Genomic DNA, 13,137 nt, shown 5'->3' on the forward strand with positions numbered 1-13,137 from the left:
TGTCATAGAGGCCCCTCATAGAACCACAGTCTTGGGACTATGTAAAAACTGAAGGCAGTCTTGTGCAAGCAAATAGTTCTGTTGCCATCTAGTGGCCCAAGTGAAACATGCAGGGATGGTTCCCCCCATCGTACATTGAGGCAAAAAGCATTCTTGCCTCGATCTTATCTGTGCAGCCTGTTAATACGAAGTCCTGATTTTTAACGGTTTGAATATTTCTAACAATGTGATTTATATTAACTATAGACAAAATAATACTAATTCAATGTCCAGAGTATATAAATTGTGTAATCTTGCAAATTTGTGTTCAAGTAATTTTGTAATTTTGTTCTTGAAGGAATTAGCCTCTGAAATTATAGCCTGTAATACTTGGATTGATTATGGAAGAAGGGCTTGTTATTTTTGTAAACTGCTATCTTTTAGGCTCTCTGACATATTTGTGATTTGGGGGTTTCTTTAGGTTATTTGTTATCAAAGCGTGAAGGCCAAGCAGGGTCTCCAGAGAAACCGCTGTCCGATCTAGGTCGCCTTTCCTACATGGCTTACTGGAAAAGTGTAATACTGGAGTGCCTTTATCACCAGAATGACAAGCAGATCAGCATCAAGAAGCTGAGTAAGTTGACTGGAATCTGCCCTCAAGACATTACTTCCACACTCCACCACCTGCGAATGCTGGACTTCCGGAGTGACCAGTGAGTATTAACATCCCTTTGTATAACCTTTGAAAGGTGATTGGGTAAAGGTGTCTGGATCGGGCAGCCAGATTAATATCAGTTGAAGTGCATGAATTGACAGAAGTGGTGTACTTGGTGATCCTGAGACAGCATTTCCTTTATATATTTTATACTAGTGATCATTTTTTAAAAAACATTTTTTCTGGTCTTCCGTCTAACTTTCAGACCTAAGCTACTGAATCTGTTATTTATGGGAAGCACCTTCACAATACAAGTAACAGCTGCAGAAATAGTATCAACTAAAATACACCTTTGATTAATTCCCATACAGATGGCACAGAATGAGCTACAGGTCAGAGGAAAGACAGCTTACCTGTCTAGTGTGATGGAGAAAAGGTCACAAAGAAAGGAGGCATTTGGGCCCGAACGATGGAGAATAAAAGACAGAATGCGAGAGAATGGCAGAAGTTTCAGAGGTGGGAAGTGTGAGACAGGAAGTGACTGAAACAACCACTTCCATCACTCTAGTTGAGTGTGAAGTCTTTATCCAGCTTCGTGTTTCTGAGCCATCTCGGTGGTGTCTTTCCAGGCAGGCTTTTTTGAAGCATTTATCTGCTCTCATTTCCAGGGCTTTCTGGGAGTGCAGCTCCATACTCATTGTTTGGTACTCCTGGTGCGTCGTTGATTGCTATAAACTTTTCTCTGGTTTCAGATTTGTGATTATCCGCCGGGAAAAGCTTATCCAGGATCACATGGCAAAGCTTCAGCTGAATCTGCGGCCTGTAGATGTAGATCCCGAGTGTTTGCGCTGGACTCCCGTCATAGTGTCCAATTCTGTTGTCTCAGAGGAGGAGGAGGAGGAGGAGGAGGAAGAGGAGGAGGAGGAGGAGGAGGAAGAGGAGGAGGAGAGAGAGCCGGAAGAGCGTCAAAGCCAGGAACGAGAATTGGAGCCAAATGTAAGGGCACGGACGGTCCCCGGTGTTGGTAAAGGAAGAGCGCGTGTTGGTTTTCAGGCGTGTTTGTGATGTACATATAATGGGATCTGAAACCAGTACTATAAACTCACATTAGAATTTCCAAGTTTATTTCAGTGATAGAAATTTCAGGAAGACTGGGTTTTGTTTACTTATTTGTATATTTTCAAGCCTTGTATCATTAGGAAACCTTCAAATTTGTTATATTGTGTCAGTTATGAGTATTTATCAAGAGTCCCTATAAGTAGCTAAGTTTGAAGCTGTATAGGAATTGAGGAATCTGAATTAAATTTAAATCTGATCGTTGTTTAAAATGAAGATTCATTTTCCTTAAAACATTAAGGAAATAATATAAGCAGTGCATATTTCCTAATAGAGCACTAAACGCTTTGGTGTCTTTCGCCATTAAAGGGTTAGTGAAGGTCCTATGTCATTTTCATCATTTTTCTTCATGTGATGCAGACTGTTCTCTGTCCTTTTTTTTTTTTTAAAGCAGTGCTTTCATCCTTTAAAACTCTGTGTTCTCTTTTGATAGATATAAATAGTTTCAATGCCCCCTGTTTAGTGTAATTTTCCAAGTAAAATTAAGTATTCAGAATAAAATAAGTCATAATCATTCCAGAAATTTTCTTACATTTTTTGAGCATCCTCTTTCTCTTGCCCATGCCCCAGAGTTTGTCTCCTCTCTGTTTATAAATTTCTGATAAATTTCATGAACTGTCTCATTTAACATTTACTAGATTATAAGGAAAATAATACAAGGCTTCCCTTGTAGCTCACTAGGTAAAGAATCTGCCTGCAGTGCAGGAGACTCAGCTTCGATCCCTGGGTTGGGAAGATCCCCTGGAGAAGGAAATGGCAACCCACTCCAGTATCCTTGCCTGGAAAATCTCATGGACAGAGGAGCTTGGTGGGGTGCAGTCTGTGGGGTCACGAAGAGTCAGGCACAACTGAGTGACTAACACTTAAGGACAATAATAGTCACTTTGTTTATTGTTTGCATAGTGGTTAAGAGTACTGGCTCTTGGATCGGACTGTTTGGGGTTACATCCCAGCTTCTTCATTTGCTATTGCATGGCCTGGGGCAGGTTACTTACATGTTCTGTGCCTCAGTTACCTCATCTGTAAAACGGGGATATAATAATAATATTTCACATAATTGGTGTGGATTTTACCCATACAGCTTTTAAAACAGTCCCTATCACACAAGAAATATTTATGTTAAGTATTAAATAATGTCATCTTTGAAGCTCTGTTTTCTTATCTCAGCATTTAAAAGGCCAGAATAGGAGATGTAAGCAAGTAAGACTGGAAATTAACCAGCATGGTTTTATTTTCTAAAATCAGGTGGGGAAGTCTGCATCTCGTGAGAACAAAGAACAGGATTCTTACACTTCAGTAGAAAGTGAGAAGAAACCAGAAGTCACCACACCAGCCAGTACCACTCGTTTGAGCAAACAGGTCCTTCCCCGTGACAGTCTTCCTGCCAATAGTCAGCCGTCTCGGCGAGGCCGCTGGGGGAGGAAGAACAGAAAAGCCCAGGAACGCTTTGGTGATAAGGACCCAAAACTGCTCTTGGAAGAGACGCCAGCCCCCCAGGAGCAGTACGGAGACTGTGAGGAAAAGTCAGAACCTTCCCAAGAGCAGTACGTGGAGAGCGAGGAGCCGGCGGCAGCCTCCCAGGAGCAGCCGAGCCAGGACGGGAAGCCGGACGGGCCCAAGAGGAGACCTGGCGAGGGGCTCGAGCTCTGGCGAGGCCCGCCGAAGAAGAGTCCTGAGCCCCTGAAGTGCGGGCTGCCCGACGCCCACGACCGGCTGCCCCGTCGCTACAGTGAGGGGCGCTACTGTGAAGGCCGCTACGCTGACGGGGACCGCCCCGCGCTGCGGGGCTGCAGCGAGAGCAGCGAGGAGGATGGGGAGCCCGAGAGTCCCCGGTCCAGCTCGCCCCCGGTGCTCACCAAGCCCACGCTGAAGCGGAAGGTGGGCCGCCCCTCCCTGCCCCATCCCAGAGCTCTGGGAGGTCAGGGCAGGAGTCCACAGAGTGTTAGCCTTTCAGCTGCAGGCCCAGTGCCTCCTAGCCTGTGATCTTCCCAGTGAGCGCGTGGGATGTGCACTCAGCTCGTCTGGTTCATGAGTGCTCACCTGGAAGTCATCCATGTATTTAAGGGCTGACAGGCTGTTTTCAGCTTGCTGGTTTGATTTCAAATTATGACTTCTTACTCCAGTACTCTTGCCTGGAAAATCCCATGGGCGGAGGAGCCCGGTAGGCTGCAGTTCATGGGGTCGTGAAGAGTTGAACAGGACTGAGCAACTTCACTTTCACTTTTCACTTTCATGCATTGGAGAAGGAAATGGCAAGCCACTCCAGTGTTCTTGCCTGGAAAATCCGAGGGACGGGGGGCCTGGTGGGCTGCCGTCTATGGGGTCACACAGAGTCAGACACGACTGAAGCGACTCAGCAGCAGCAGCAGCAGCAGCAGGGATTTAAAAAATCCCCTGGGGACTTCCCTCATGTTCAGTGGTTAGGACTTTGAGTTTCCACTGTGGGGATCATGGGTTCAAACTCTGGTCGGGGAGCCGAGATTCCACAATCAAAAGGCCAAAAGCATGGGTTAGAAATGTTTCTACTAGAAAAGGAGAGGCAGACACTCCATAGTTGCATGGAGAGTGGGCGGGACAGTGCCCCAGTACTCTAGAGTGATGCCTGTCCCCTCGCCCTGCACGGTGCCGTGTCCTGCCTGGGTCTCTGTCCTCTTCAACCCTCTGTGGTTTCACTTAACTTTGTTTTCAAAGTATTTTCTAAGCTATATTTCATCATCTTGCAAAGTTTGAATGATAGCCAGGTTATTACTGAAGGCTGTGAGGTGGTAGTCACAGATTCTGTTAAACTGTATACCAGAGATCTCCCAAACTGTGGCGTGAACTTTAAACATTGCTGCAGACCAGCCAAGCTGAAGCATGCTGGCTCTCTGGATGAGCCACCCTGGACCAGCGAGGTGGCAGCTTTCACCCAGCACAATAAAATCATTCTTCTCCTTAGCAGAGCCTTGGGGGAAAAAAAAAGATAGGGCTATTTATCAGAGAAAAAAGAGCTTTCCATTTTAGGAGCAGTTTTAGATTCACAGGTTTATTGCAAAGGAAGTATGAAGAGTTCCTATGTTCTCCACACCCCGTCTCCCCTGTTACTGCCCTTCTCCCTTGATGCGGCACATTGTCACAAATAGTGACCCGGCACAGATACTTCGTTAACCGGAGCCCATACTTTGTTCAGATCTCCCCCAGTTTCCCCAGGATACCTCCCAGCACACCACATACATTGCATTCAGTTGTCATGTCTTTTTAGGCTCCCTGGTTGTTTGGTGACAGTTTCTCAGACTCCTCGTTTTTGATGACCTTGGCAGTGTTGAGTACTTGCTGAATATTCTGTAGAATGCCCCTTATGGTATTAAAATGGGGTGAAGTGTTTTGGGAAGAAGGCCACAGAGGTAGAGGCCCATTCTCATCACATCATAGAAGGGTATCTGCCATCAGGCTGTACCAGGACCAAATACAGGGGCATCTGCTGTCCATGTGACTTCTCACTGTTGACGTTGATGTCAGCTTCCAGGTGCCAGGCTTGTCAGGTCTCTTCACTCTTGAGTTACTGCCTTTTTCAGACCCCTTTCTCTACTGTACTCTTTGGAGGGAAGTGACTGCCTGCAGCCCATGCCTAAGATGCAGGAAGTTGTACTCTGCTCCCTAAGAGCAGAATATCTGTGTTAATTACTTGGAAGTCTGTTCGAGAGAGTTAACCATTTTTTCCTGTTGCTTGACATATCTGTGTGGCCTCATAGATACTTACTTTCATGCCCCAGTCCTTGGATCAGCCATTTCTCCTTAGAGCAGGGCCGTGTTTAACCTCGTTTGAAAAACTGTGTTCTCAACTAGAAAGACTAGTAAGTTTGAAGTGGAGAAAAGTTGATTAACCTGCTGTTCATTACATGACTGTGAAGAATATATCTTTGCCATCCTAGGCTTATGTTGCCTTTTTACAAAATAAAATCATGCTATTTCCCTGTGTAAAAAGAGAATATCATAACAGGCAGTGAGTACATGTACAGGATACTTGTAAAGTTTTGAAGAAATTTACTTGACTAGGAATCGCAAATAATTTTTAGCCATTTCTTTACTATCTGAATGTGACCTTAAAGCGAGTCCTGTAACCTTTCTGGCTTCCGTAGAATGAGGGGATTGAATTAGATCAGCTTTGGTAATATATGATATCATTTTGTGATCTCTATTATGTGATTTAAGATGTTAGATCAACTCTAGTACAGAAGTATGCCTACTGTGCCACATCCCAACACCACATTTGTTTATTTCTGAAATGCTCGCTAACACCAAGGAGATCTATACCGATTCCACATTCCCGTGCCCCACTTTAACTCTGGATAGTGCATAGCAGCGGCACATGGCCTTCCTGCTGGTTCTGCACAGTGGAGCTGTGAGATGTACGCTGCTTTATGTCTTTTTTTCTCTTTTGAGGAAAAGAGAAGAAACTAGCCTTTGTGTCATTTCAGTATTGAAATAGGCTGCTCCCTAGGGTACTAAGTGTAACCACACCGTTAGTAGGGGAATGATAACATCCACTCTTTACTCTGTTTTTTTACAAAATTGTTTTCAGTGATCCTTTTTGTATCTATGACACTTTATGTATATATAGTATCTTAACTATGGTATTTTGAACTAATGTTCAAAGTGTCTTTTGGCAAACAGCATACTCATTTGATACGTGCTAATTCTGTCAGGTTTAAAAACTATTAATCGTTATTAATGGAATGATGATGTTCATTACCATAAATAAAATGCTTCTTTCTCTCTTAAATAGAAACCAATTCTTCACCGAAGAAGGAGAGTCCGAAAGCGCAAACACCACAATAGCAGTGTGGTCACAGAGACCATTTCTGAGACCACGGAGGTCTTAGACGAGCCTTTTGAAGACTCCGACTCCGAGAGGCCGATGCCGAGATTAGAGCCAACGTTCGAGATTGATGAGGAGGAGGAAGAAGAGGATGAGAGCGAACTCTTCTCTCGAGGGTACTTTCATCGCTTGGCCTCCCAGGACGTTCTCAGGTGTCGGTCCGATTCTAAGAGGAAGTCTAAAGATGAAGACGATGACGAAGAGTCAGATGATGCTGATGGTATGTTTCACAGAGCGGTTGCCTGTTGTAGTTTCCTGGTTTTGAAACATGCAGCCGTGGTAGCTGCAAAGCGTCCAGCAGAGAGGGTGAAGGGCAGATGACCCGCCGAGCAAGCGCAGGATGGCTTGCAGCCTCCGAAGAGCTGTGTCGGGTGTGCTCATACTCGCCTTCTGCCTTAGTTCTCTGTCCTTTTGTCAGTGGTTTTTCCCAGTTCCCCCATAGCACCTGTTTTTGCCTCCGCAGATAGTAATCTTGCTGTTCGGAAATTGTTCTTTTTGCCTAGTCCTTTCTCGGCCATTACATGTATCTTTAGTTAATGGGTAGATGAGACTGAGCGTGAAGAAGATAATTAATAACCCTTTACTGGAGTGCGCAGTCTATAGACCTGGCCTGTTCTGCTAATTATGTGTGCTGAGTGCTTCAAATAGGCACTCCGTAAATACAGTTAAATGACTAAGTGCTTAGAAGTGGCTCTCGAATAAGGTCAGACTCGTGTAAATTGGACTTGCTTCAAATCTCTTCCTGAATCATATCTGTAATATGTCTTATTCAAGGAGTAGTAAATTTCTAATTGAAAGGGTAACAGCTACCTCAAAATAAGTTAAATTTTATGGCATAGCTAAAAATCCAGTGATAAGACTGGTTGTCATTTCCTCTTTAAAGATGAAAAGAAGGGGCTCATATATGACTTGGATCCCAAACTAGTTGTTTGCATCGTCACCTGAATTTCCTGCCTCGTGCTGTGTGGCCTCCTTGCTGGGGTCACACTGAACTGCTTTGCTTTGCTGGGTGAATTCAAAGGAATTGAGTCCACGCTTGGTGCATAAACCTATAGCTTTTATGTACTGACTAGTTGGGCTTTTAAAAATAAGTTCACTCAATTTCAAATCTAGTAGACAACTTGCATTTTCTTCAGTCTCGTATTTTTGTATAATCAATACTTTAAATGTAGTGATGACTTAAGTTTTTTGCTTTATTGTGCATGATTTTCCAGAATTTTATTGTGTTATATTTTGAGATATGTAACTAGGAAACTAAAAATTTATTTTGTAAAGAATGTGGCACTTTTGCAAAATTCTGTCTTACATCATCATAGATTAAAATAGTATCCTCTAAGATCCTATTGAACAGAATTTTCTCTAATGTAGCCATTTCCTTTGTTTATTTTCAGGTTACTACCTGTAACTATACCTTTTTAGTCTCACCAGTTCCACCCACCAACCCCCTAAAAAAATTCCTGTTCCTACCTTGCTGGTCTTATTTTTAAAAATTAATGGGAAATGTGGATGTACTTATTATGCTATGGATAGTTCATAGTTTTTAGAAAAAGTGATAGTGAGAAAGTGATGCTAATATCAAATTTATTTCTAGTAAACCCTTTGCTTCAGGTTAGTATTTGTCCAGGACTACATGCCTTGCAGCTCTTTTTACACAAACACAACACTGGCTGGGAAATGTTCCTGTAGGATTGCTCAGACATGGCCTGGAGTAGTTGGCTCATGATATTACCCAAAGTAACGATTTTGTAGAAACTAAGAAAACCAAAGCAATAATATAAATGGGGTGGGGGGGGGGAGGAGGGATAAGTGAGCTGATATGTAACTTACATGGTAAAGACAGCTTGTCTAAAGTAGCTGTGAGAACTACTAGTATTTGTGTCCTTATAAATCTTATCTTCATTTTTTAAATGATAATGCTGAGTCTTAGGGTAACTTCCCAAAGATGTGCAGTTGGCTTTGATGATGCACTTGAACCTCGTGGGTGGACCAGAATTCTTTTCCTTGTTCTGCCAGTTCACTCTGTGACTTCAGAGGATATCATGAAATAGGTTTCTCCTTTAGATTCTTAACTTAAAAATGAAGATAGTCAGGAGTTTGGGGTGATAATAAAATCATTTCTGTTGTACATGTGGGCTCGGAAAATGGCACTAGCAAATACAAGATCCTGTAATTTATTTTATTTTTTATCCTTCCTGTGCAGACACTCCTGTCCTAAAGCCAGTGTCTCTCTTGAGAAAATGTGATGTGAAGGACGCTGCACTTGAGCCAGATACATCCACGCCCATGAAGAAGAAGAAGGGATGGCCCAAGGGCAAGAGCCGCAAACCAGTCCACTGGAAGAAGAGAGCTGGTCGCAAGCCGGGATTTAAGCTGAGTCGGGAGATGGTACCCCTGTCTGCTCAAGAGTGTGTCGTTGAGTCCATCGTCCCCCTTCCGAAAGCGGGACGTAAATCCAAAATGGAAGAGAGCGAAGAAACTGTTGAACCAAAAGACGACTTGCCTTTAACAGAGGAAAGGAAGGAAGAGGAGGAGCTGCCCCTGGAAGCGGAGGAGGTCGAGGAGGGGGAGGAGGAGGACACCACCAGCAGTGACGTCAGGGCGGCCTCTCCCGCCGAAGCCAGCAGCCCCGAGACCGAAGCCAAGGAGCCCGAGGCCGGTGAGGAGGAGGAGAAGCCCCACGTCCCCGCAGAGCAGCGGCCGTCGGAGGAGGCGCCGCAGGAGCTGGCCAGGCGGGAGCCCGAGGAGGAGGAGGACACGGCTGCGGAGACCAACCAGAGCGAAGACCATGACGCGGATGATGAGGACGACGGCCACCTGGAGCCCGCCAAGAAGGAGGAGGAGCCGGGGGAGCCGCCGGCGCGGGAGGGCGTCAAGGAGGAGCCAGGCGGCCGGGAGGCTTTTTTAGATCCTAACGTGCAGGGCAGCGGGGAGAACCCCAAAGACAAGGAGGAGACGGAGCCGGATTCTGAGGAGGAGCAGACTTCACACGAGGCATCCGTGGTGTCCGAGCACATGCCGGGCTCTGAGGACGACCGCGAGGAGGACTCGCGCTCGAAGGAGGAGCTGCTGGAGCTGAAGGAGGAGGAGGAGATCCCACACAGCGAGCTGGACCTGGAGACGGTGCAGGCCGTGCAGTCCCTGACGCAGGAGGAGCGCGGCGAGCACGAGGGCGCCTACCAGGACTGCGAGGAGACGCTGGCCGCCTGCCAGACGCTGCAGAGCTACACGCAGGCCGACGAGGACCCTCCGCTGGCCCTGGTGGAGGACTGCCACGCCTCGGAGCACAACAGCCCGCTGTCCTCCGTCCAGTCCCACCCCAGCCAGTCAGTGCGCTCGGTCAGCAGCCCCAGCGTGCCCGCCCTCGAAGGGGGCTACACCCAGATCAGCCCGGAGCAAGGATCCCTGTCCGCCCCGTCTATGCAGAACATGGAGACCAGCCCCATGATGGACGTGCCTTCCGTATCCGACCACTCCCAGCAGGTGGTGGACAGCGGCTTCAGTGACCTGGGCAGCATCGAGAGCACCACGGAGAACTACGAGAACCCCAGCAGCTACGACTCCACCATGGGCGGCAGCATCTGTGGGAACAGCTCATCCCAGAGCAGCTGCTCCTACGGCCTGTCGTCCTCCAGCAGCCTGACCCAGAACAGCTGTGTGGTCACCCAGCAGATGGCTGGCATGGGCGGCGGCTGCAGCCTGATGCCGCAGAGCAGCGTGCCGCCCGCCGCCAACTGCGGGATCAAGTCCCCGCAGAGCTGTGCGGTCGAGAGGCCTCCCAGCACGCAGCAGCCGCCGCCACCCCAGCCGTCGCAGCAGCCCCCGCCACAGCCTCAGCCGCCGGCCCCGCCCCCACCACCGGCCCAGCCGCCGCCCCCGCCCCCGCCCCCGCCCCAGCAGCCACAGCCCCCGCCCCCGCCCCAGCAGCAGCCCCCGCTGTCACAGTGCAGCATGAACAACAGCTTCACTCCGGCGCCCATGATCATGGAGATCCCCGAGTCCGGCAGCGCGGGGAACATCAGCATCTACGAGCGGATCCCCGGGGACTTCGGGGCCGGCAGCTACTCCCAGCCGTCGGCCACCTTCAGTCTAGCCAAGTTGCAGCAGCTGACCAACACCATTATGGACCCCCATGCCATGCCTTATAGCCATTCTCCTGCTGTGACTTCCTATGCAACCAGTGTTTCTCTGTCCAACACGGGACTGGCTCAGCTGGCTCCATCGCATCCCTTAGCGGGGACCCCTCAAGCACAAGCCACCATGACGCCGCCCCCGAACTTGGCCTCCACCACCATGAACCTCACGTCCCCTCTGCTGCAGTGCAACATGTCTGCCACCAACATTGGCATTCCCCACACTCAGCGGCTGCAAGGGCAGATGCCCGTCAAGGGGCACATCTCCATCCGCTCCAAGTCGGCGCCCCTGCCCTCCGCGGCGGCTCACCAGCAGCAGCTGTACGGCCGCAGCCCGCCCGCGGTCGCCATGCAGGCCGGCCCGCGTGCCTTGGCCGTGCAGCGTGGCATGAACATGGGGGTGAACTTGATGCCCACCCCTGCCTATAATGTCAATTCCATGAATATGAACACCCTGAACGCCATGAACAGCTATCGAATGACCCAGCCCATGATGAACAGCAGTTACCATAGTAACCCGGCCTACATGAACCAGACAGCACAGTATCCTATGCAGATGCAGATGGGGGTGATGGGGGGCCAGGCCTACCCCCAGCAGCCTATGCAGCCGAGCCCGCACGGAAACGTGATGTACACGGGCCCCTCCCATCACAGCTACATGAACGCGGCGGGCGTGCCCAAGCAGTCGCTCAACGGACCTTACATGAGAAGATGAGCAAGACGGACTTGCAGTTCAGAACCTAAATATATATAAATAAAGGAACCTTTTATACTGACAAACCAGAGAAAAATGGACCTTTTTTCCAGTTAAAATATTGCTGTAGATTTAGAGGAATTTTTCTTTGGTTTATTTCATTTTTTAGAAAACCTGGTCTTTTTTGGGGGGGGTTCATTTTGTTCTGGGTTTTGGTTTTCTTCACAATCTTGAACATTTTACAATAGAACTCATCTAAAAACGGATTTGGGGATAGGGGAAACATGCACAGAAATCTTTTCATAATTAAAAAGAGCCTTACTTTCTTTACACGCCACATGGACAGAATTTGTGTAAAAGTGAATTATCTTTATTTTATTTTAAAATGTATGTTTCCCCTCAAGTGTTTGCAGCTCCCAGTGTCGTCATTTTTAAATGTTACTTATACATCTCGAGGGTTAGCCAGACCCTTTTCCTCCACACCCAGCCTTTCATTCCCTACTTCATTCCAGCAGGAGGCACTTATGGGAGACTCGGACGGGGACATGGAGAACAACCCAAGCTCCTTAAACTTATTATTATTGTTAATATTATTATTATTATTATTATTAATAAAGCGAGGCAGGAAAATGCTTCTCCTCCTAAAATCCCCTCCACTCCCTACACATACACACACGCGCACACACACACACCTCTTAAAAACCTTTCCCCAAGAATGTTTCTTTATAGATGGACTTCATTGAAATGTTTTTCTTAGATCAAGTGTAATATAATTTTTTAAAAACTACTCCCACTCAGCACTCAGAGACACAAAAATACTGTAAGTCTCAATTAACAGCAGAATCTCAGAGGAAAGCTGCTTGCAATCCTGATCAGCCTTGGAGGAATAGATGGTCAGTTAACAATCAAAAGAGGAACGTAACCTCTTGTTTTTTTAAACCACCTGGTGAATCAGCCATACGCACATACTTCCACGCAGCCTCTTGATTTTAGTACATACCTTGAGACTCTTAAGGGTCTCGATTCTCCAGCCTTCCTGACTCATTAAAGTGAACAGCAGTCCCCGGTGATTTGGCGATGAGCCTCTTACATCCTCATCTAAAGGGTTGGCAGATGACTGTACACGTCAGCGGCTTGAGAAATACCTGACTAACCTTTGACACTGTTTACTTCGTGTTGGAAGAGATGACGCAGATAGCGTGTTGTGAGGGAGACCGTGGCGTGAGTCTTATAGCTACTTCAGTGATAACATACCTCTAGTTTTCCTTCGTCTTTTGAGATCCTGAGTCCCTTCCCCTGTGAATCGGGATGCGCGGCCCTTCCCCAGGGAGAGGCTGAGGAGAAGAGGGATCGACCAACCACCAGCATAGTCGGGCAGATCTGGACAGCAGGGTTTTAGCAGGCTCCTATGTTACTTCCAACTTCATTCTCTTTTCTCTTGTGCAGCCAGTTTGCCCATTCTCTTCTTGTCACTTGCTCCAGGGATAGGTTAAAAAAAAAAAAACATATATATATATATATAAGTATATATATATGTGTATATATATATATACGTATATATGTTCCATCATTGGAAGATGGACACTATTATACCACTTGGTATGTGCAGTCAAATATCCAAAAGGAGGAAGTACTGCTTAAAGAAATGCCTGTAAGCATTAAATTCTCTCCTTTATTTGTACATTTTATATAGATAAATTTTTGA

General features: G+C 47.0%; 1 protein-coding gene across 2 annotated transcripts in view; it reads left to right on the top strand.

Moving 5' to 3' along the window:
* Positions 1-11,753, top strand: part of KAT6A (lysine acetyltransferase 6A) — a 101,223-nt gene extending 89,470 nt beyond the window's left edge. Inside the window, exons 12-17 of one of the 2 annotated variants that reach the window (XM_068971159.1) lie at positions 461-692; positions 1,387-1,636; positions 2,996-3,470; positions 3,501-3,628; positions 6,516-6,828; positions 8,809-11,753. In XM_068971159.1, coding sequence (XP_068827260.1) covers positions 461-692; positions 1,387-1,636; positions 2,996-3,470; positions 3,501-3,628; positions 6,516-6,828; positions 8,809-11,453 — 4,043 coding nt within the window. In that variant the 3' untranslated portion in view covers positions 11,454-11,753. Of the gene's footprint in view, positions 1-460; positions 693-1,386; positions 1,637-2,995; positions 3,629-6,515; positions 6,829-8,808 lie in introns of both variants that reach the window. The other variant, XM_068971157.1, reaches the window with a different exon arrangement.
* Positions 11,754-13,137: the final 1,384 nt, after the last annotated feature.

Source organism: Capricornis sumatraensis, chromosome 4 (assembly GCF_032405125.1).
Source record: "Capricornis sumatraensis isolate serow.1 chromosome 4, serow.2, whole genome shotgun sequence".
Taxonomy (NCBI): Eukaryota; Metazoa; Chordata; class Mammalia; order Artiodactyla; family Bovidae; genus Capricornis; species Capricornis sumatraensis.